Below are 24,267 nucleotides of genomic sequence, written 5' to 3'. Positions count from 1 at the left end.
CCCTTTTTTAAAAAGTTCAGTAAAAAGAAATCTCATTTTTACAAAAAATACAAATTTGTTACCACTATCACTTAGCATAACTTCTAGATGCTTCAACAGTGCAAGAAAGCTTAGCATGAACACTGCTTTTTGTCCAGACACCACTGCCACTGAGCATAAACAACAAAGTATGTTTTTGAGAACTGAAGCACCGACTTAAAAAAATAAATTCAAAAAGCCCTAAATATCCAAAAAAAAAAAAAGACAAAACCAGTTACATTCAAGAAAAGACTTGAATTACATCACAACTGCCAAAGTCCTCCAATTTGCTATTGTAAAGGCACTGTTTTTTTAATTCTATTTTCCAGCCTTAGTGCAAGAAGGTGAATCCTGCTGCCTCTAACGAGAGCCATAACTGGTGCTCCAGAGTGTGGGTGATGAGCGCGTCGTCCTGCCCGAGGACTGAGAGCTGGGGCAATGTACAGGTGATAGCGAGAAACCTGAAACACAGGGAAAGGAGAAAACAGTCCTACTGAGGAATGGTGGGAGATGATGACACAAGTAACTGCTGTTGATGGTCTGCTGGGCACCTGGGAGTGAGACTAATGAGCCAATCACAGTGAAATAGTCCCCTCAGTTTACAGCCTCGTGAAAAGATAGCTCATAAGTATCAAAATTGTCTAGGTTTTTCTATTTGGGACTTTTAATTAAAGTCTGAGTGGGGCACAACACATTTCATCTCAGCAAGCGACTCTCGTTTGAATTTGCCTTACTTTATAGAATCATAGAATTTAGGGGTTGGAATGGACCTTACAGATCATCTAGTACCAACCCTCCCTGCCTTGGGCACAGACACCTCACTAGATCAGGTTGCACAAGGCCTCATCCAGCCTGGCCTTGAACACCACCAGGGCAGCCACCACATCCCTGAAGCACCAAGCATGCAGGCACTGACCTCTTCTCTCTGGCAACCAGTGACAAGACCCAAGGGAACAGCTGGAGCTGTGTCAGGGGAGGGTTAGACTGGATATTAGAAAATGGTTCTTCACCCACAGGGCAGTTGGGAACGTAAACAGCTCCCCATGGAAGTTGTCACCAAATTGCTCAAGAGGCATTTGGACAATGCTCTCAGGCACGTGGTGTGATTCTCAGGGATGTTCTGTGCAGGGCCAGGAGCTGGACTTGATGATACTCAGCAGTCCCTTCCAGCTCTGATGATTGCATTTAGAAACAGGCCTGCAGCTCACTCTAACTTACATACATCTGTAACCAGGGGAGTGATTTTTAATAGCCAGTGTTGCTTGCAGACCTGCCTACATTCACTTCCAGGCAACAGCCAGATTAAGCAATGGATTCACTTCTAACTGGGGGACAGCTGCTTACTGTTAAGGGTGTGCTGAGGATCTGTCCTTGGGCTGAAGACTGGGTGGCTGTGCTGTCCTTTGGGCGAGAACACTGCATGATAGGCTGCAAAGCAAGAAAAAGTATCATTCTACATGCAAGTTATTCCTTTATATCTCACAGCATGTAAGAAGTTATGGAAAAAACCAAACTTCCGCAGTCATTCTCTTACCTATGATCATCACAGCTGTCCCTGCCAATAGTGCAAAAAGTGTGAAGAACATCACGCGGTAGGAATCCACAAAGTGCTGGAATAGAGTGGCTTCATCTGCAGAGGGGATGAAGAAGAGACAACATTGAGTTAAAAGAGCATCTTCTCCAATCTGCTCAAAGAGTTAACAGTTCTTAAACTAAAATAGCCAAAAGCAGGTTTTCATATATAGCAAATAAGTGTAATCAACTTAGATAACACAACTTTGATTCTAGCGACTGTTTCCAACGCAGTCTTCAGAATTTGCCAATTAACAGCTTAAGACATTGATTGAAGTTGTGGCTGCCCCACCCCTGGAAGTGTCAAAGGCCAGGCTGGATGGGATTGGAGCAACCTGGGCTAGTGGAAGGTGTCCCTGCCCATGTCAGGGGGTAGAATGAGATGAGCTTCAAGGTCCTTCCAACCCAAACCAATCTATGATTCTATGATTCTATATACAACATCTTAAGTGTGTTCTTCACTTTCTCAGCTCCAAAATGCTGATCTGTTTTCAAAACAGCAAGGCATGCTTGAGAATAAACAAAAAGAGAGCAAAAGAAAATTCCTTTCAGACACTTCAGCACTGGGTATTTGTATCATCTTGGAGTATTCTAGGCTGACTTCAAAGAAAAATATGTTTAACTTCAGTCATAACGAACAGTTGTATTCCAGTCTTCTGGTCACAGAGAGCAGCTCCCAGGTCAACGATAAGCTTAGCTGCCAGCTCAGATTTTAACATACCAAATAACATTAGTCGAAGTTAAAGGCTGCTTGTGGCATATGAAGTCTAGATATGAACTTACGTCTCACTGGTACAGTGGTTCTGTCAGTTGTGTAAATCACAGTCACTGGGATGGTAATAGATTGGTCAGTCATGGGACTGGAGACAGTGAGAGTGGTGGACATGGAACTCTGGCTGGAAACTCTGGGATCAGCCAGACTAACAGTATAGACTACATAACTGGGCAGTCCATAGGACTTCTCTTTCTGAAATGCCTTCACTGTTGGTGATCCACATTTCACCTGCCAAGGGAAAAAAACCACCTGAAACAGACTGCTTGGCATGGCACAGCACATATCCCCAGCTCAGAAATGTGTTACTTCACAGAGAAAGAGCAGTTCACTCCTCAACACCAGTCAAATGAGGCTGTACCTGCAGCACTTCCCCTCTGGTTACTGCCAAGGTTGCCCTCTTACCTGCCATTTCTATGGGCCTGGGCTAACTCCACATAGCAAAAATCAAAGGGTCCCTCGGTGTTGCTACAAGAGCCATGGGCAGCCACACATACAAGTGGGCAAGAACCTACCCCTGCCACAGGCTTTCTGCTCCCCTGTGGGTGAGCTGGTTAATACAGCCCAGGTAGCAGGTGAGCCCAGATCAGTCTGACACACTTCTACCCCAAAACAGAACTGAAAACTGAGGAGAAGGAATACAGGCTAAGATGAGCATTTCAAAATCATTTTACGAACAGCCTAGACATGGTAAAGATATCACACAGTGCCCTTGGTTAGAAAGCTGCGTGTGACAGTTCAAAACACTTTCAGCTGTGCTGTGATACTTTCCAGTAATACACTCACCTCCAGGGTATCCAGAATTTCAGTGGCACCAAATATTTTCACATCTGAGCTGGTGTAATGGTTGCTTAAAAGTATTTCTGCCTGATCAGCATAAAAGCCAGGATTGAATGACACCTCAGCACTGATCTGCTCCCCAGAGAAGTGGCTGCCCTGCACTGCAGCCGTCACTCTCAGCGCCCTTCGGCTCATGCTCAGGTGCTTCAGCTGCTCATCAGTGAGCCTGTGCATGGTGATGGAACAGGTGTAATGTCCTGCAGAAACAAGAGCAGTCTGTCTGGTAATTGCTCATCTTTATGCAGAGTAAGCTAACGAAGGTGGCAACCAACAGCAAGATTAGGAGTGTGTAGGTGAACAGGACAGTGTGTCTGCTGGGCCAAGCATCAGAGCCCCAGCACTAGAACTACAGCTATTTCTTGTCCCAAACTAAACCTCATGAAAATACACTAAACTGGTAGTTTCTAGTCACATTTTAATACACCAGTGAAACTAAATTCACTTTGAACATAGCAATAATGTTAACATTGATAGAAAGGTTTTAATGAAATCAAAATCTAAAATCCTGTTTTATATCCTCTTCAACTGATGTTGAAATTCCAGTCAGTTTCATCAAATGTATGAAGATGTGGTTTATTGTTTATAAAAGCTTCTTTAAAGGTTAGATACTCACCATGTTTCTAGTCTCTTACAGGACCTATTTATCTACTATGAGCAATAAGGATATCTTCCAGTATGGAAGACACAAAGCGTAAGTAACAAGCAGGTACAGATTTTCCCCTTATTTTCTTCCCTTAGCCAAGTACCAGAGACAGCCACTATTATGCAGGGTAGAACAGTGTGTTACACAATGGGTGAAGGGACCAATCTAACAAATAATTAAGGTTATTTCCATGGTGTTGTGGTTCTGGTTGAAATCATGTTACAGTTCTGAAACACAAACATATGTTGTGGACTCTCAAAAATTTATTTCCATTTCCACAGCATCTGGTAATTCCCTTTCCTTTAAATCCTGGTTCATGATGTTTTGGGGATACATTCCAGTTTGGGAGTATTTGTCACCTGAGTGCTCCTTTCTTTGACTTACTACAAAAAGTCTGAAAAACATGAAATGGGCTGCCACTGATTTCTGGCTTTCTCTGAAAACAATTGTTTTTGTCACAGGCAGAAAACTCTACTTACACAAGAAGAGTCAACACTAACAACTCACCGAGGCCTGAGGTCCTACATGGCAAAGCTCAGAGGTTTCAGAAGGGAATAGAGTAGGTTTTGGGAAAAGAGATGGGATAATGGGAAGAAATTCTTCTCTGTGAGGGTCATGAGGCACTGGCACAGGTTGGCCAGAGAAGCTGTGGCTGCCCTGGAAGTGTTCCAGGCTATGTTGGACAGGGCTTGGAAGCAACCTGGGCTACTGGAAGATGTCCCTGCCCATGCCAGGGGGTGGGACTGGATGAGCTTTAAGGTTCTTCTAACCCAAACCAGTCCAGAATTCCATGAAGTCTGCTAGGTCAAAGAGCTTTGGGACTGAAGCACAGTGTGGCATCTTGTTGTATCTTACCTGAAACTGCATCAAAACCAGGTTCTGCTATAAAAATATCCTGTGCTGGGAAGTCAAACACATCACTGTTAAAATCTACGTGGCAACTGATGATGGACTGTGGCCGCAACTCAGCAATGGCTTCAGTCTGGGCAGGCAAGCACTCCCCTAGGGGGAATGGAAAAGATTAATTAATTAGAAAATAAAAATATAACTGATTCATTGTAGTTAATTAAAGCAAATCCATGGCTTGAAATACCAGGTTACTCTGCCACCTTCTGAAATAGTTTCCCAAGGTTATGATGATCTTAAAATAGTTGGAAATCACCAACAGCTGTCCTAGCTCAGGTCTAATCCCAAAGAGACAGCAATGAAAATTTTATATGTTGTGGGTTTTTTTGACAGGAATAATTTATTTACAGGAAAGAATGAACTAGAGAGAATTTTCAGCTCAGTGTCTCTTGAATAACTTATATGATCCTGGGAGTCTCGGTTCATATTTTAGTATCTGACAAGATAGGTTTTAGGTATACTAATAATTTACATAAGGTACAATAAAACCATTGGAATAGGTGCTAAGTGTTAGGCTAGAAGGATCTATAATCATACAAACCAGAGCTTATTAAACAGAGAACACAATATGCTGCTTAATCTGTATATTGGTTTCAACTGATGATAAATTCTGTAAAACGTGTTCAGCAAGAAAAAATAGTAACTTCAAGAAGAGAATTTGAATTAAATACAAATGCAAGCAATCAGTTAATTGCCTATTAACTGTTTCGTGCTATGATCAAAAATGATACTTCTATTACCTACTGATTTTACAGGTTGTGAAATAGTAAGTGCCCCAGAACACCTTCCAAATTCTGTAACTTGGGCCCAAGATTCTTCTAGAATCCCTGAGATTCTGGGAAGGCACTAGAGGTTCCTAGGGATGCTGCTAACCCAGTTTCACAGACTCAAGCAGCAAACAAAAACCCCATAATGCAAACCAAAGCCACCTACCATGAACAAACAGGCAATAAACAACAGGCATAAAGATTTTTGTTCATCCTACCTTTCAAATTTTTATTTTTTTCCCCAACTGAAACTATTACTTTTGAGGCTGCGACTCCCTGTAAGCTTGTTTTTGCCCCCTTGACATGCACTGCTGTGGTCCTCTGAGGTGCATTAATCAATATCTGAAAAAAGGATTGAGGACACTGTTACCATAAACTGTTTAAACAAATAAAACTTAAGACAAAACCAGACTGAACTGATTGTGGAACACACACATCCTTGTATGTTTAATAGAAGACTCCAAGAGGTCATGTTTTCCTTTGAAAATCTACATTTCTCTAGTATTAGAAACTGCCTTTCAAGGCATTTGAAGCTAGCAAAAACATTTTGCCTTTCTACCCAACCCCCAGAAGTTAATCTGCATAAAGCTCTACATCTAAATTTAATTTAAAACGAATGTCTAGTTCTTCTGTTGGCTGATGCAGTGAATTGTGTCAATAGCACAATTGCACTGCCGAGAAACAAAATAATGTCACGGAGTACTTCTGATCAGTGATGTACAGCACAACACTGGGGAAGGTTCTTGCTGGCATCTCACCCTGCAGCAAAGCTTCATTCATAAAGCAGCCACACTCAGAACTAGTTAGCATCTGGAAACAACTTAGCCAAAAAAGAATCAAAATGTACCATGTAAGAACAGTACAGGTGAAAAATCAAAACTGTAATGCTAAATTTTCCTCCTTAGCAAAGATTATTAAAAAAACCCCAAGATGTGTTTGGACACACACCAAATACTTCCCAACCATTTGCATTTCTAAAAGAAAGTCTCAGAATATTTATAGCAAAAGGATCACAGAGTACATTCTGGCAAAGGCTCACCCAAAGCAAACAGCCCCAGCAGCTCTGAGTAGCAATGCCTTACCTCTCTGTATGTTTTCAGCAGCCCAGGAATCTCGTAGTAGACAGTGACCACCCCGGAGTCCCTGGCCAGGGCCACACCAGTCTTGGAGTCCACGTGAAGGACAGCACTTGAGGAGCTCCACACACCCTGCAGGCCTGGGGAGACACACCATGTGCTCACTGCTCAACAAAGTGATGGCAACTGAAGCATTTAATTGCCACAGTGGTGTGTGTTGTACCCACTGAACAGGCAGTGTGGGGGGTATACACACCTCCCAGTTCACACACGCTGCCAGACTCTAGAGTTTCATGGTGGAAGGCTGCAGCCCAACACCAAACTGACCTGCAGCTACTCTGACAAAAACCCATTAATACCAAGAATCAAATACAGTGAATGAAGACAGTCCTGATTCTGCCTGATTCCCATAAAAACAAGCCTTTCCACCTAATGGGATAGAACCATCTGAAGTCTGATACCAGGAATTCAATACAAGAGATGTATTGCACAGTACGATTAAGATTAGGAGTTGATCAAACCTATTTTTACCATTAACAAGAACTGTGACATTTGACTCTGAACAAACATCATAAATTATGCATTTGGTTTCCCTGAGAATGAGCCAGAGCCACACTAATGTCACATGAAATAGCTGCCAAGCCACAGCAGCTGGATGCCACTTACCTTCCTGAGGTGTCAGTGAGGTGCTCAGACAGAGGACATCCCCCACCACCACATCTGTGAGGTCAGGGAAAATGGCATGCTGCACAGGAAGTGGGATGTAGTCTGCAATTCCACTGTGCTCTGCATCCCAGACTTTAAGCAAGGTCAGGCCCACGTTTACAGTCTGGACTACAAAGGTGTTGTTTGTGTCTCCTTTCCCAATCTGTACAAAGTCATCTCTGCAGGCAAGAAGAAATGCTTCTAGACTAAGGCAAGTTTGCTCATGTCATTTTCTCTACAATACATAGGTATCAAACCTTTTAGCTGGCTGACTGCTTGTTTTCAGCAAGTTATCTTCTAATGAAGTCCAACAAAATAAGGAAAATATAAAAATTATTTTGGTGCTACTCAGGCAAATTTCAGTTCTCATCATTATGCTTAGGAAATACTGAGGTCATAATTATGTATCAGAACTACTTTCTGATTTTAATAATTGCAGAGCTTTAGAATGATAATCTATTTTCCCTTTTGTCAGGGAGTTAAGAAGCAAAGGAATTTGAACCCCAATGTGCAGCTTCCCAGCCATAACTTTACAAACCCAAATTCCACTTGACTGCAAGTTCTGCTACGTACCCAAATTCAGCACTCCCAAACACAGTGACAAATGGAGCACCCAGCACAGAGACTGCCACGCTGGCAGCACCACCACTACAGACATGAAGGTGCTGACAGCAGTGGTGCTGGGTCCCCTCTGCGCTGCACCTGAGGCTAACAGGCAGTGTCTCTCTCTAGGGCTCATCATGAGCCCTGGGCTGGGACAGCTCTGCAGCAAAAGGCAGGGCAGGCTTACCTTAGAGGGGGGTCTGTATGTTACAGAAATTTCTGCACTGATGTAAAAGAAAAGAGAAAATCTTGCGTTCAACCCCATTTTGTTCCCTTTTTGTCATGATCACTGTGTAAGTGCAAGGTGCTCTGAGGACAACAAAGGATGCTACAGTAACAGGAGTGGCTGTTTACTAAGGACCAAGCAAAGCTGGTTTATAGGCAGAGAGTGAAAGGGCTTTTGAGGCTTGGCTCGGCTGTACAAAGGCTGTACAAGCATATCTGAAGAGACAGCCCCTGATCCAGAACCTTCAGCACCTTACATAAGCCTGAAGCAAGTCACTGTAGCACAGCACTGGGCGAGCAGAGGCAAATGCTAATGGATCCATTGTTTCTACAGGCCACTGCTGTATGCAGTGTGATGATTCAGCCACTGAAAGCAGAAGGGACTACAGCAGGTCCCACTGGGGACCCTGCTGATCTGGGCAGCTTTCCATTGACAGGGAATATCGACCGCTAACTGGAACTCTTCTGCCTCTGGAGACTGCAGAGATGAAAACCTTTCTTTGCTAATCCTGGCCCAAGGAAGCTGTATCTTTGCTTGTTATCTTTGGAACAATCTTTGTTCTGTCTGTGTTTGGGCTCTTTGTGTTCTCTTTAATTCCCCCCTGGGACAGATCCCCACCTGTTAGTTGCAAAGTTGAGCACAGAATTATGCGAATGAAAAGTATCTCCAGAGTTATCGTGAAAATGCACTGTGAACGTCAGTGTCACACCCAGGGGCAGAGCCAGCAACACCTCTTTGCTCTGTGTCAGCAGAATGGGACTCATGGAGATCCTCAGGTATGAGATGGGGTAGACCTGGAAAAACATCAGCAGCAAGAAGGAAAGTTAAATTTCTTTTTATGATGCTTCTATAAAAATAATCTAAAAGTGTTCTTGTTATGCAAATATACAGAGCTTCCTTTATGAACCATTTTCTGTATGTTTAGCCACGTGCCAGTACTAATCCATGGAGCTGTTATTATCAGTATCTCCATTTCACAGGTTGAAAGGGTCCTCTGGAGACTGCCTATAACACCCCCCCCCCAAGCTGGGTTACCCAGAGCCAGCTGCCCAGGACCTGCAGGCAGGTCTTCGGCATCTCCTAGGATGAAGACTCCACAATCTCTCTGGGCAACCTGTGTTCACCAGCCACCCCAGTAAAAAGTGTTGTTGTATGCAAGACACAATTTCCTGTGTTCCACCTCTGTGTTCTCCCCTTGCCCTGTCCCTGAGCACAGCTGAGGAAAGCCTGGCTGTCTGCTTTACACCCTCCCAGCAGGCATTTCTTAGCCTTTTCTCCTAATCCCACTGTGAACTGAAGCAAGCAATAATGACATAGAAACACACATCACGAACTTCAGAGAGCACATTACTATGCTATAAATTCGAACTGCTAAGATCCCTTGGATATGCAAGAAAACAAGTGGACCCTAGACCTCCCTCCCAGTAATTCTTTAAACCAAAGTTGCCATTCATTCCCCAGTTTCTAGAAGAAGCTTACAATATATGTGGGAATAGGGGATGGAATGGTCCCTGTTCCCCAGTTCCCCTGCATCAGGTGAGAAAGCCAAGATGTTATTATCAGAGCTGGCAGCTGACAAACCCTAAGGGGTCAGGAGGCTGCAGTTTGTTCCCTCAATGTTCTCCTCAGCCAAGGCAGAAGTTAGGAACTGCTCCAAATTCCTTGCAAGACTCTGCTACATTGTCCATATGTGCACACCCCCACATTTCTGCAGGAACACTCCAGTGAAGGAAGTTTGGTTGAAGACAAAGACTTCACAACCTTTTGTTTTGGCTTTCAAATAGCATATTACTATTCTTGATTAAGTTTCCTAGATTAACTAGCAAAATTACCCAACAAAAATAGCTATATCTGCTCTTTCTGTTGCAGCTGTTGGAAAATAAATAATGAAAGGACAGAGAAAGCAAAACCCCTCAAATGTATGGAGAAAACTATTTTAAAAGAAACCCTCAAGCTTATATTGTAGGAAAATCCCTTTTTTTCTGACCTAAGAGATTCAGCTAAAATGTAAAACTCTGCAATCTGAAAATGTACATGTCAGAACTTAAAAAGCAAAGGACAAATTTGGCCTCAAGCAAAAAACATCTTTGGTGAATCAAAAAAAAAAAAAGTGGCTAGAACATTAGCAAATACAACTGTGCTGCACAGGCTGATACCACCGGTTACAATCTCAGGGCATCTAGCCCTCTCTACCCAGAGAGCTGAGGTTACAAGCTAACAAAAAAAACCATTTCCCTGACAGATTTTCCCAACCTGCTCTAAAAATCTCAGCAACTGTCCCACAAGGGACAATGGCTAAATTTAATATTGATGAAAACAGCTATTTACTGTTAAAGCATCTCATTTCTGAAGTATTTTTGTTTCTTTGAAAACAAGTCCTAAGTCCAGTTGGGCCAGGCCACTGCTCAGCTTGCTGCCATGCTGGGCACAGCCACTGTGGCTTCCCCAGCCTCCTGGGCTTATATAAGAGGCTTGTTCTGAGCAAAGTTGAAGGTCTAAGTGTTAAGTGATGCTGCTGCAGCAGTTTGGTTCTTAATTGTGTAGAGCTGTAAACAGACAACACAAGACCTTATGACAGAAGGGCAGTGTGAAGGAGAGAGCTTTGGTTGCAATGATATGACAGATTCGAACTCATCTCCAGCTCTGTCACAAGTTTTTTGACACAACCTCCGGCAAAACCTCTCAAACTCTCTCTCAGCTCTTGAGCCATAAAGTGAACCAGCAGCACTGTCTTACCTCACAGAGTCACTGAGAGGTTAAAAATAAAATCTCTATAAAAGCAAAATAGTTGTAATAAGAACAGGAAAACAAATGAGCTGTACAAGATGCTGAACTGAGATGGTTCCTACTACACAGAGCTCATGAGCTTCACATCACCAGACACTGACTGCACAGCTCTGAGACATCCTGTGAACAGAAAGCACTCACAAAGGGGGGCAGTCAACTTCACTCCCACTGTGTGCTGACTAAATGTCATTTGAACCAACCCCAAACTCATTAGATGCCTCTCCCTCACTGGATCCAGCAACAAAGGGAAAAAACAAGGTCATCTGTAAGACAGCTGGAGAAATTCCCTGCCACCATCTCACAGCAGGAGTGACTGAAACCAAAGCCCATTTCTTGTTTCATTCTCCACCCAGGGAGACAGACCTATACACTGTCCTACAAAGCTGAACATGATGGTAAACAGCAAAATTCAAATTAAAAAGAACATCAAAACAACATGGCACTTCATTGTGATCATAGTAGTTAAATTTAGAAATAATTTAAAGTCACCACTCAATTTTATGTGTTTCTCCCTTAGCTGGGACATAGGAAAGCTGCTGACAGTAAACAGGGATGGGAGGAAGTGGAGCAGTGGATACATCAAGGCTCCTATTGCCTGATGCAGAAAGTCCTTGGCACAAGGACTTTTGGACAGAAACAAAGGATGTAAATTCCCTTGTGTCCCAAGCACCAATAAGACACATGAGACTTCCCAAAACAGCATTCAATCAACAGATGAAGTTTTGGGAGAGAAGAATGTTTCATTAGTCAAAACACACTGCTGAGTTTTGATACAGATTTGTCCTGCCCCAAAGCACCCACATTCCAGTGCACTTCAGGGCAGCCTTGGACATACTCCTTGCCAGTTCACCAAACACAGGTAGCAGCAGCTAAATCACTACTCCTATGACAGGGTTTGTCATGCAGAGATTCCCATTCCCTGCAAGGGCTGAACTGCTGGGAAACAGTAGAGAAAATAAAATTTTTGGGGCACTGTACAGTTGCATCTCTGATACCTTGAAAATCTGGGTCTTGCTTAGGTACCTCACAACAGATGCTCCATTTAATATTCCTGACTCCAGATGGTATTTACATTTTCACACGGCAAAATGCATGTTTATATCACATCACATTTTATTTGAACTTCTCCAATTATCACCCTTGTAAGAGATTTTTCGGGCAAGGCTTTTTGAAAAAACTTTTTAAGGCACATGTAGGCAAAGGTCTCTTGGCAAAATGGACCATATTTAAGAATTTGATGGGAGTTAATGTTTGTCCATCTAAGTTTAGTACACTAAACTGTTTACAAAGCTAAGAATTGACTTTTAATTCCTATACTGCCCATTTTTCAGGAATGAAGTTCAGCATGTGCTGCTAACCAGTCCTGCTGTAGCAGCAGGGACAGCAGAGAAAGAGCTGATAGTACCTTAACAGCAGCTATGATCGTCTGGTTGATCCCAAAGGACTCTTGGGAGATCACTTCAATGGTTGATGAGCCTGTCAAAGACCCAGAGTTCAGGAAACCTCTCTCATCAATTTTCACAACAGGAACTTTGTCTGGTCCATCCAGGACACGGTAACTCAGGAAAGCCACTCGGTCCCTTAAGAGAGCAAACAAACAGAACAGAAAACCAAAACCCCTTAAATGAAACAAACCATATTTTCACCAATAGATTGTGCAAGTCGAAAAGATTGATATTTGGTGTGGGGTTTTTCATGGGTCTGCAACAAAACAATGCAAAGCCTATGTTCTAGTCTTAGAAAGCAAAGCTTAAGTTCTGATTCAAGCTCACTTAGAAGTCTTATCTGGGTTTAGGCATGTATTGAAATCTAGTTTCTATCCACTGATGTAAACATGACTCCAGATAATTACATCTAAGGCTACACCAACCAGTCTCTGCTATCATGTTCTGCAAACAATACTCAGAGAGAGATTAGTCTGCCAGGGCCAATGCTGGTATTAAAGAGAAAGCCAGGGACTTGATTAAGTGGATCTCATCAGTTTCCTGGAAGTGGTTTTGTAGACAAGGTTAATTTTTGGAATAGCTCTTGCCATGGTATTTGCATATTAATACAGTCAGCAAATACATCAACTGCAATTAGTGGGCATTCTGAGACATTAGCTGCTTTTAAGTATCACTTAGCACATCTTCTAACAGATCTGTACAGGAGGTTTTTCCCTCCCAACCACCTTCATTTTATCCCAGGAACAAAAGCATTAAAGCTGGATTTTAGTCCCTCTTTCCTTGGCAATAGTAATTGGTTTTGGTGGAGTTCAGACAGGACAGAATGCATAGTGAGGAAACTGGGACAAAGACATGTACACACTGGTATCTATCAACTTAATGACCAATTAATCAGAAAAACTGCTCAGAAGAAGAGAGCAGAACAGTATCAGTGACGACAAATGACAGGGCTTCTGTGGAACTGTTTCAGAAGCAGATACTGAATGGCCCATGGTCATGGGAGATCCAGCTCAAGGCCAGGCTGGATGGGTTTGGAGCAACCTGGCCTAGTGGAAGGTGTCCCTACCTAAGGCAGGGGATGGAATGAGATGGTTTCTAAGCTAGGAACACCACATTTCAAGCCTGAAATGAGTCTGAAATGTCAGTCTCTGAAAGCAGATTATATAAAAAGATTTTTTCATTTGGAAATCACATTTTAATCTCCAAATCCAGTCACAGCCTCTGTGTAAAAAATGCAGAGAAAGCCTCAGTCATCCATCCAAACCTCTGCTGGAAGCAAGCTACTGCTTTAACTGCCACAACAGCTTTTACAGTAAGAATCTAGAAGTTCCCAATATTGAATGAATTTTCTAGTTATAACCCAACTAATACAAGATTTGACAAAGCCCAAGGGAACAGATGAGTTACTATTAATCACCAGATAGGTTGAGTATTAAATGGATACACTGTGATATAGCTTCCTTCAAACAGAACTACCTTACGGTTTGATAAAGTGTTGACACAAGCTGCAGTATGAAAACTAACCTGTTTGTCTGAAGTTTGATAAAGGAATTTGGTGACATTAAGATCTGCTCTGCTTCCACTTCTGGAGTGACTAGATGAAGTTTTTCAAACACCTGGAAAATAAAAGGCATTTTAGCCTACTGTTGTGATCAGCAAGTAATTTATTGCCATTTATTTAATCTTCAAAACAAACACAAAAACCCCAAATATAACACCTTTTTTCCCCCCCTTGTGTAATATATATGGTAAAGAGTACCAACTAAATATGAATACTTGAGAATGGGATAAGCAATACCTTCTACAAATTATTCTGAAGAGCATTTATTTCTAGGGCTACAGCTAAACTAGGAAGCAGCATGAAAACAGAAGATGTCTCAAGTGAAATGGAGTTGGAGACCACTCACTGACCTGAATTCCTTTAGATTATCCCAAGCCTGAGCCCATGCGCTGAATCCACACATGAGGAACATTATACAAACAAGAGTAAGGGCTCAAAGATAAAACAAAGCTGGAGCTACTCCTCTGCATTTCAAATTCCTGACTTCAAATACAGACTTGAATTCAGTTCTGAAATAGATATTTAAACATCAGCTGTGAGGAAAATCATCTTACCTGAATCTGGATTTCATCAGACAGTTCTCTGGCCATGTTGTAGAACTGGCTGGCTGCAGGATCAAGGACCTTCACAACAACTTTCAGACCTGTTCTTCCCTCTACTCTGCCATAAACATCCATTGCAAAGTTATATTTTGCAGGAAGCTGAAAAGAAGCCTTGGACAGGAGAAAGGGATTAAAATTTGATTTATGGAAAGAATGGACATCGGTACAGAGGAAATACCACACAGTGCTGATAATCACTCTTTGATTTTGACAAAGTAGAGCCAACAATATTCCCTCAATTCCCATTATGGGCAGTTTGCTTTTCCCTAGATCCATACACATGCAAATAAACACACACACACACACACTTTACCTCACTGTGTCTTGTCTTGATATCCAGAGTGTCCCTCTTTGTGACAGACCAGTGGAACGTTAATCCTGGTACAGCATTGCCAAAGGAGAAAGGAGTCTGACTGCTGGTGATGCCCATGACATAAACTGGCATCTAGGAATAGAGAAACCAACCTGCTTAGGGAATTCCAGGATTCTAACCAAACCTGCACACAGCAAATGGAATTAAACTCAGAATTCACTGGCTGAGACATGGTGTCTCTTATGAAGAAATGAGTTTGGCTGACATATAAGCTGCAAGGATATATCACACAGAACACTCAACCACCAACTTGTCCAAAGTCAATTTTGATTCATTCTCATTTGGTATATGCTCTACAAACAACAACTATCATTTTTTTATCAGAAAAGGAGAGTTCAGTAATTCATTTGTTCCCTCTGTAGCATCAAATCACTTTGTCTTAGTCAAGTCCTACACTCTTAAGTTTTCTACATCTTTCTCTAGAGCTCCCTGACTAACTCTGCTCTGGACACCAACCTTCCTCTTCCAGCTCACTAAATTAAGACAACATCATGTATGAAACACAAAACAGGAATGTCCAAGATGTTATTTTTCATCAATCCATTCACCTGGGGTCAATGAGCCACCATCACTGGCCATTCTGAATGAGTAACTAATAGGGCAAATACAGACTCTTCACAAACAGGATTATTAAATGACAATTTAAGCAATACCTGTTGTTCTGGATATAACAGACATCCTGGAGACTGCTAGAATAAAAAGGAAGGAAGCCTCAATGCAAGCAGAAGCAAGATGAGAGAATCCTTCTCCAGATTAAAGGATGCCTCAGCAGAGCCTGAATTTATAAAAATCTCGTGTAGAAGGCAAACTTGTCCTGAATTCTGCTTTAGTATCATAGAATCCCACTGGTTTGGGTGGCAGAGACTTTAGAGCTCCTCTCATTCCATCCCCTGCCATGGGCAGGGACACCTTCCACTGGCCCAGGTTGCTCCATGCCCCATCCAACCTGGCCTGGAACACTTCCAGAGATGCAGCAGCCACAGTTTCTCTGAGCAACCTGCACCAGTGGCTCACCACCCTCGCAGGGAAGCTTCTCCACTGACAGCACATTCCCTCCTGCAGAAGCAGTGGGGCCATTCTAAGCTGCAATGGCATTACCAGAAGATCTAACAGGAATGGTCATAACTTGTAGGTCACATGTTAAGGCAACAGAAGCAAATCACCACTCACCTGTGTACCAGTTTTCATTCGTGTAATGGGTGCTCGAATCCTGACAGCTGTCAGCTGGACCACTTCAACTTCCACTTTGTCCTGGAAAGGGGGAAGGGAAGGCATTGGAAGCACTTGTCAAATGGGAACTAGATTTCACTTTCAGGCTCTAGCCATTATTTTGTCATTATCCAGTCACTGTCACCATCTGATTTGCATGTCACTTGTCACAGAAAATACAGAAGGACAAATTCAGTAGGACTGTAAACACCTACAAAAGCATTACCTTGAGATTGATAGGCATTGCAAAATGCCCCCAAATTGAAACAAAACAATCAGAATTACTGATGACAAGAATGATGGAGCTGAAAGGTGACAGGCAGCAAGGGACAAGATCATGGGGGTTCTCACAAGAAGAGGGATGAATATACACAGGAGGTAAAGGAAGACATTGAGATAATTAGAAGGAAATGAGTATTGTAGAGCAGCAAACAGGACAATCGAGAATAAAAGGATCTGTGTGACACTCTGATGCCTCCTTTTCACATATCCTGACATTCCTGATAGTTTTTAATACTAGGGAGGAAAGGTCAGACCTGGACCTCACTGAGCAGCAGATTTAGCTTTTAAGTTCACTCTGCCTCCTGCCACAGCACCAGGGCAGGCTGCTGCCCACGCATTAAAAAGCACAGTTTTCTTTTTATTTTAATTTTTTTTAAAGTACTTTGTGTCTCCTCTTGGCCTGTGCTGACATCCTTCAAGCACAGTGCAGCTGTCCTGCCTTGCCCTCACAGGAAGAAGTCATAAGATTTGGCCCGAGTTCTGTTGCTCTGAGTCTCATGCAAGTCCCAGGGACTTGTGCACCCTTACAGGCCTGCTCAGCTCCCTGACACTTCCTCACACTGTAGGACATTCTAGGATGGAATATCAGGGATTCACTGCTTGTGCCTCATAGATGGATTCAGACACAGTATAGACGAAACCTTTGCCACAGCCTGCTGCAGCTAAAGAGACAATGCATTTCTTGGGTAACATTTGCCTTCTGAATCCTACTGAGCTGAGACACTGCTAAGCTGGAAGGGGATGCAGGCAAGGACAACCTTCTGCTGTGGTAAACCTTCTTTAGATGGGCTTTTCTACATACACTGATCAATTTTCAAGGTATCAGTCAGGTCATAAGTCTCCCCAGGTTATCTGCAAAACTTTAAGGCACAGCAACATTTAGCTACCTGGTCAAGTTCAACATGTGCCAGCACATGTGTAAGTTCACAGGACAGGGAGTAAGAAAAGCTGAATTTACATCTTCAGGAAACCAGGGAAATGCACAAGATATCATTGCTAATGCAAAAAGACTACCCACCCTTTTTGGAGCCAAACCCATGAGTAAGAAAGCCTCTTTCAGCCCCAACAGTATGATAAACATTACCTGAGACACCACCACAAGCTTCCCTGTCTCTGCATCAACAGCCTGCACGACTCCTGTAACTGTGCCATTCCCAATGGCCACTCCTGTGAGCAGCCCAGTGCTGTTCACCGAGGCGATGTGCTCATCGCTGATGGAGAAGATGATGTTGGACTGAGGCTGAGGGCCTCCTTCAGAAGTGATCTGTTATTGACAGCACACAGAAAAACCACAGTTACCCCTTCAGATGTTCTGGTTAATGTTGCAGGGTACACCCCTCCCTGCTGAGCACCAGTGCCTCCAGTAAAAGACTGACTGAACCATCCCAGGGTATCTCAGGGCTTATTTCTCCTGCACACTGGTCCTTGAATCATGCTGGGGCTTGGGAAGCATCTGAGCTAAGCAGACAAGTGGACTGTGTGCTTCATGAAATGTTACAGACTGATGCTCCATCCAGCCCAGAAAATTTGGGAAAACTTTCCCTCCCTTTCTCTTCACCATCCATGGTACAGCTCTGCTCTGTGTTTCAGTCTGTACAACCAGCCCACTACACTTAGCTCCATGGGAGTGACAGATTGTGTCATGCTGTGCTGGTCTAACACAGAAAAAGCTGACACTGCCTTGACAAAAATAAACACAAACTCTTTGATCCAACAATACAGTAAAATGGAAAATGGCTGAAGAAACTGTTCTTGTTAGGAGGAGCATTCATCACAGAAATGGAGAATCCCAGACTGGTTTGGGTTGGAAAGACCTTAAAGCTCAACCAGTTCCACCCTCTGCCATGGGCAGGGACACCTTCCATGAGCCCAGGTTGCTCCAAGCCCCATCCAACATGGCCTGGAACACTTTCAGGGATGGAGCAGCCACAGTTTCTATGGGCAGCCTGTGCCAATGCCTCAGCACCCTCACAGGGAAGAATTTCTTCCCGATTTCTAGTCTATCCCTGCCCTCTGGCAGTGGAAAGCCACTTTCCATTGTCCTGTCCCTCCAAGCCCTTGTTCAAAGTCCCTCTCCAGCCCATTCAGTGCAAATGCAGCTAAATTTTCAAGTTGAATATCTACTGCTAAAAAATAAGTTATGCACAGTTATTTTAAAATAGAAATTATAAAAGAAAGAAAATATGTAAGAAGATGCCTCACCTGAATCATCGCCCCAATAATTAGGGTCACTTTCCTTGGCAGAAGTCTAAATGGGGGAAAGACCTATAAATAGAAATATGAATACTTGTGTTCAGGCTTTTTCAATCAGACACATTATGCCACAAAATGGTACAGTGTAAAACTGAGTCTTTACTTGCTTAATTACAGTAAATTGAGCATGCAGAAATTTAACTTATTGTTTGCAGTTAAAAAAACTACTGAAATCTGAAACAGACTGGCAATCTGGGCAACTTCTGGGCAGAATGATCTGTTTCTGGCAAATTAATTACTATACTGTAACCATAATTTATATATCCCTACTCTGCCATCACATAGATTTTGTTTATGAATATGTTTTATCAGGAATTATTTACCTCAATCTGCTGTGGAGCAGAGTTGATTCTTTGTCCTCTTTTGTCAGCCACAGTTGCCGTAAGAGTTGTGTGCCCAATGGCCATCCCATGCACGAGGAAAGCAGCAGTGTGGTCATCCAAAGCTTCCCTGAGGGGGCTGCACCAAAAACACATTCAACAGAGAACTCATTCAATTAACTACATGAATAACAAATGAAAAGACTTATCTGCTGTATGATGGTTTCATCACAAGGATGATTAAATGACTGTGTCTTATGGAAAATTCAGATAACCATCCCATTTCTTCATGTAATGGCTCTTTGTAGCCTGTGCTTTAGCTTAAAATGAAACCTCTGAAATGAAAATGGAACAAGTAACAGACAGAATGAGTTGGATACATTAAATGTGTCCTCACACAGAGCTCTTCACCTGACATTATTTGCCAAGTCACTGCTTCCAAGATGCAAAAGGCTCCATCAAATATTACAGGGTAAGAATAGTCTCATTCATCAGTCAACAACATTTGGTCTGTTAGTTTAGGCAATTTCATGACAAATAACCATTTTTTACCATTTAACAGGCAATTATAAGACTTCACAAAAATAACATCAATAAAACCCGCTATGGTATACTACCATGCCTCTAAGCCAATACCTTCACTCATTTTTTGCTTATTCTTATTTGCAGATTAATAAAAAAAACCCATTAACTTACACAAGTGAGACAATCTGAGATGCTGCCCTTAGTTTGAGATCCATGAGAGCAAAGTATTTTGCCAGGAAAGGTTTTTTAGAGTCATCCAGAACTCTGACATAAGCCTTCACTGTTTTTCCAATCTCCACCTGAAACACAGTCACATCCAGTAATTTTTCATTTCAACTATTCTTATTCATTAGCACAAATGTTTTCATTTTATTTGGTGTCACACTTATAGCAGGGTACTAGAGATAGTGCCCCCAGGTTAGATTAGCACTGATTTTAAAAAATAATCCTTGCCAGCTGGAGTTAGTGTCAAATGAAATAAATGAATGTAGGTCTTTCGGCTGGCAAGGGCATAATTAAAACATCCCAAAATATCAACACTTAGTTTGCATAAGGCTCACCCAAGCTGATAAGTGGAATGAGCTGGACTTTCTCTTCATTTTTAATACCTGACATAAGGAAAATGACCTTGGGGCAAAACCTACTCCTAAAAGAATTGATCTCATGCACTTTAAACAAGAGGAAATGTAAATGAGCATGTCCATATAAATTATGGATTAGCATTGCTGGGGAAATGCAGAATTGAGCCTGCTGCCACACAGAACGTGAAGCAACAGATACCTGATACTGTGAGACACTTATAACCCAAAGGGAGAAACAGAGACACAGGGAGATCACAGTGTCTCTTTGTTGTAGCATCTTGTACATGTCTCGTCTCCACGTGCACGACCAGCACGAGGGATCAGGGCAGTCTGGAACAGCTACTGGTGCTGGTTCAGAGCCACTAACCTTGTCAACAACTCGGACATACAGTTCCTGGAGATCAGATACATAAATTTCAGCTTTAGCTGGTGCAGGGAAAGCCAAGCACAAGTCATGAATCATTACAGTCACTGATCCTGGGAGCAGAGGCTGCACCTGCAATGTCAAAAGAAAATTCTATTAAAGCACTTCTTATTTTTATTCTTTGTTGTTCACAGGATAAAGTTTCTATCACTTTCAGGGTGGAAGCAGTTGGATGCAGAAGTCTCCAGTCCTTAGACACAGAGAATTCTTCCACCAAAGTAATGGTAAAGCTGTAAAATGCATGTAAAAACTCTCATGCTATTGAGCTAGTGCAAACAGCCTCTGGGCAGCAAGTGAATTAACAGATCTTCATCTAGAACAATCTGGCATCCTGTTATTCTTCTGTCATCAGGAGGAGGAAAACCACCACACAAGGAATCATTTAAGGCAATGAAGCTTAGTGGAAAAACAAAACAGGGAAAAAATAATCAGAGGCAGAGACTATGCTTATAAAGCATTGGTATTGCTTCCTGCAAGATTCCTACTTAAGTTACTGCTTTTAATCTGAATGGATGGTCAAAACCTAGTGGTAAGATCTTCCCAAGTAAGCATGATGGACAAATAAGATATTTCTTTGATACAACTATTATTTCATTGATTTTAACATAAAGAATGTACACATTACACCTGTTAAAATACAATGAGAACAGAACAATGAGGAAAGAGACCTCTGCTCACAGACACAAGCCCTCAAAACTAGGCCTTTCATCCCAAAGTCACCTCCACACACTTTCCCAGGGCTGTGCATCCACCCTTTGCTCACCTCACCTTTGCAGTTCTCTTACCATTTGCCTGCCCTTGCCACACACCTCAGGGACAATCCCAACTATTCTCTTCACCTTCACAGGTCCCTTACCTTTGGCCAGGGGCAGTGCAGATGTTGGGTGTCCTGCCCTGTGCACTGCCCTGGCTTTTCTGAGCCCTGCACAAGGTGGGATGGACAGCCAGGCCCCCAGTTCAAAGGAATTCAACACAACTCACAGCACCATGCGGCAGCACTACAGGAGTTAGCAGTCAGAGCAGTGGGGAGAGCTGACATTCTGTTCTTTCAGGGCACCACTCTTACCTTGCCCTCAAAATAGAAAGGAATATGAAGTTTTAATAAAGGTCAGCTTCCAGAACAGCAGCAGTTCCCCAAGTGGGTGGCTAACACAGGTGCTGAGGCAGAACACACAGCTCTGGGAAGCAGAGCAGGGACTGTGGCTTGGAGGAGGCAGCCAGCACAGCCACAGGAAGGGGGATGGAATAGAGCTCAGCCTGGGCTGGGAGACCAGGGAAAGGAAACTACCAGAGAGCCAAAAGGGCAAACAAGGCTACTGCAGCCTTTGACAACTGTTCTTGTCCCTCTGCCTCTTCTGTTCTCCCCTACTATTAGGTGTGCAGTGGCTCCCCAGAATACTGTTTACGACCAGTCACTCTTCCCCTGCTACCACCCAGGTCCAGAAAAGCTGCTCTGTCAAAGAGAGTGAGAGGTACAGAGCTTATCCCTGGCACACCCAGGGAAAAGTCTAGGAATCACTGCTCTAGATAACTTGAATTTAGTTTCTCAGAATAGTTTACTGTGAGAATAGTTTACTTGTACCAGCTTGGCTGCACTGGTACCTGCCCTGACACAGCACCCTGGAGCTTGCTGATTTGCTGGACAGACCATTCTGCTTCCATAGGAAAATCCATAGGTGACGCTGAGATTTACCTCAAACAGCACACAGGACTAACAAACTTGTAAGATGTGTGTGGGGAAGGTGTATTTTTTTAAAATGTGTTAAAAAGTGGACTCTTCTCTCCTTTAAACTGACAGGTAGATAAAAGAGACTCTTTCTATACTCCACAAAGCCTATCTCGCTGTCACTGCTCCACGCCTGAATTTCAGATGAGTGCAGTGAACTAATCTTGTGCACATGAGTTAAAGCACAGCTAAACCCATGGGGGAGATCTGACTGAAAAACTGTTAAGAGTTTAAACAGTGTACTATGTACAAAAATAAGTTCATCTCTTCTACTTTTTTCCCAGCCCTGTGCCTCGCTGACTTTGAAAAATATTCCCACCTTACACTGGCAACAGTTAGAGACATTAAAAATGTTTCATATATTCTTTTGATCTTCTAAACAATTAAAAAATCCACCTTAATTATCATTATTTCCCAACTTCATCCACATTGTTTCTTACAAGATGAATCTCTAAATTATAGATTTGTAAAGATTACTCTTTAAAGCTATTTGTGTCACTTCTAGTTCTTGTCTAATGAAAGCTACAATGCAAATATATAGTTTTATTGCTGTTACTGCAGGATGCATTTCATAGCCTGGGCCTGGATGAGGTCAAGCATAGCTGTAGTTTAGTTGCATCTTCTATTGAAAACATGCATCAAAAACTTAGTATAGAGATCTACTCTTTAATAGATATATATTCACAAAATCAGGATGAAATACTGTGATTAAAAAATACCCTGACATAGTACTAGAGGATAGAAGAACCCGAAGGCTTCAGAAGTACTGGCCTACAACAAATATTCCAATATTACTCTGGAAACCAGTTAACTTTTGTGTAACACTTCTGAATAATTCAGTCACATTATTTTTCACTTTGTGTCTATGAAATCTGGAATGTTTTACAGCAAAACTATAACAATTGAAGAACAACTTGGTACCAGTTTTCATCCTGTTCAGAGTACACATGTGCAGCACAGCTGTAATGAAACCATTTGCTAAACCTAAAACTATACCTGAAGTTGCCAGGGCAAAGATCCCCTGCCTGAAGCATGGCTGTGCAGGCAAACACATCCAAAATGCAGCTACTGCCCCTCTAGCCATGTGCACTAGAAATGACCAATACGGCTGAAACTGCAGAACAATATCCAGACTGCCAAAGAGGCATAAAAGAACAAAATACTGCACTCACCAAAGCAACACCTTGAGTTTCCTCATGAGTCACTCTCACGACATTTGCAACACTGGTATTAATGTAAAAATATCCAGAACCTTCTTTGATGGACAGTTCTGCCTGCAAAACCAGAAAAGCATCCAAAGTTAGATTGTATCTTTCCACTACATTGCTAACACTGCTTTCCTTACACATATTCTATCATTTGTGATATTTTCCTGCCTGCAGTTAGAAAGTAGCAAAACTACTCCTTACCTGTACATCAGGGTGGTTGTAAATGGAGACATCAGTTGGGCTCACTGTTACGTCCTCCATGCGCATCAGTTCAATGGTGGCAGATACTGGTACTAGACGTTCATACTGGAAGTAAAAATTGAGTTGTTACAGCAAACACTAAGAGTCAGAAAACAGTGCAAGTCTCTTGTGTATGCAGAGAGGATGCTTAAAGCAGTGAGCAAAGAGCAAGAGCTGGAGAAGTTTAGGTTTCTAGAATGCCCACAAGACCTCATGACTGGCTCAGAGGCTAGCTCTCCTCTGCAGCTAAGGGCAGGCACAGGGCATCCCTGGTCAAGACAGAGAACAAAGGCCCAGGCAATAAAGGTGTAGCAAGATCAGTGAATCAAGTCTGACAGGCACAGACTCAAACTCAGAGAGATAACTTCATACAGAATGATAGAGCACACAGACAGAAAGTTTTCTTCTACTTCCAACTCAGCTTTTCAGGATTCTTCCTAGCAAGTCACCAAAAGAAATTCCTCCTTAAACATAACTACACGAACACTGGATCAGCTACAAGTTTAATCACTCACTCCTAAAAACATTAGCTTTAAAAGGGAGAAAGTTTGATAGAGGAAGTTACTATTCTGTACTCATTTCATCTTATTAGCAGAATTTTTT

General features: G+C 42.5%; 1 protein-coding gene across 1 annotated transcript in view; it reads right to left on the bottom strand.

Annotated features, from left to right (window-relative positions):
• Positions 1-378: 378 nt before the first annotated feature.
• The window catches only part of NUP210 (nucleoporin 210kDa), a 56,367-nt gene continuing 32,478 nt past the window's right edge, over positions 379-24,267 (bottom strand). Inside the window, exons 20-41 of the mRNA XM_009074556.1 lie at positions 23,626-23,730; positions 23,389-23,490; positions 20,434-20,562; positions 19,657-19,784; positions 18,964-19,099; positions 18,590-18,652; positions 17,472-17,651; positions 16,067-16,147; positions 14,837-14,968; positions 14,476-14,634; positions 13,885-13,976; positions 12,321-12,495; positions 8,747-8,922; positions 7,261-7,478; positions 6,601-6,734; positions 5,737-5,860; positions 4,701-4,847; positions 3,149-3,399; positions 2,374-2,593; positions 1,553-1,648; positions 1,363-1,446; positions 379-479 (exon numbers count right to left, since the gene is read on the bottom strand). Of these exons, the coding sequence (XP_009072804.1) occupies positions 379-479; positions 1,363-1,446; positions 1,553-1,648; positions 2,374-2,593; positions 3,149-3,399; positions 4,701-4,847; positions 5,737-5,860; positions 6,601-6,734; positions 7,261-7,478; positions 8,747-8,922; positions 12,321-12,495; positions 13,885-13,976; positions 14,476-14,634; positions 14,837-14,968; positions 16,067-16,147; positions 17,472-17,651; positions 18,590-18,652; positions 18,964-19,099; positions 19,657-19,784; positions 20,434-20,562; positions 23,389-23,490; positions 23,626-23,730 (3,033 nt within the window). The remainder of the gene's footprint in view (positions 480-1,362; positions 1,447-1,552; positions 1,649-2,373; positions 2,594-3,148; positions 3,400-4,700; positions 4,848-5,736; positions 5,861-6,600; positions 6,735-7,260; positions 7,479-8,746; positions 8,923-12,320; positions 12,496-13,884; positions 13,977-14,475; positions 14,635-14,836; positions 14,969-16,066; positions 16,148-17,471; positions 17,652-18,589; positions 18,653-18,963; positions 19,100-19,656; positions 19,785-20,433; positions 20,563-23,388; positions 23,491-23,625; positions 23,731-24,267) is intronic.

Source organism: Acanthisitta chloris, unplaced genomic scaffold, assembly GCF_000695815.1.
Source record: "Acanthisitta chloris isolate BGI_N310 unplaced genomic scaffold, ASM69581v1 scaffold25435, whole genome shotgun sequence".
Lineage (NCBI taxonomy): Eukaryota > Metazoa > Chordata > Aves > Passeriformes > Acanthisittidae > Acanthisitta > Acanthisitta chloris.
Note: the sequence above shows the minus strand (reverse complement) of the source record. Positions and strands in the feature narration are given on the sequence as shown.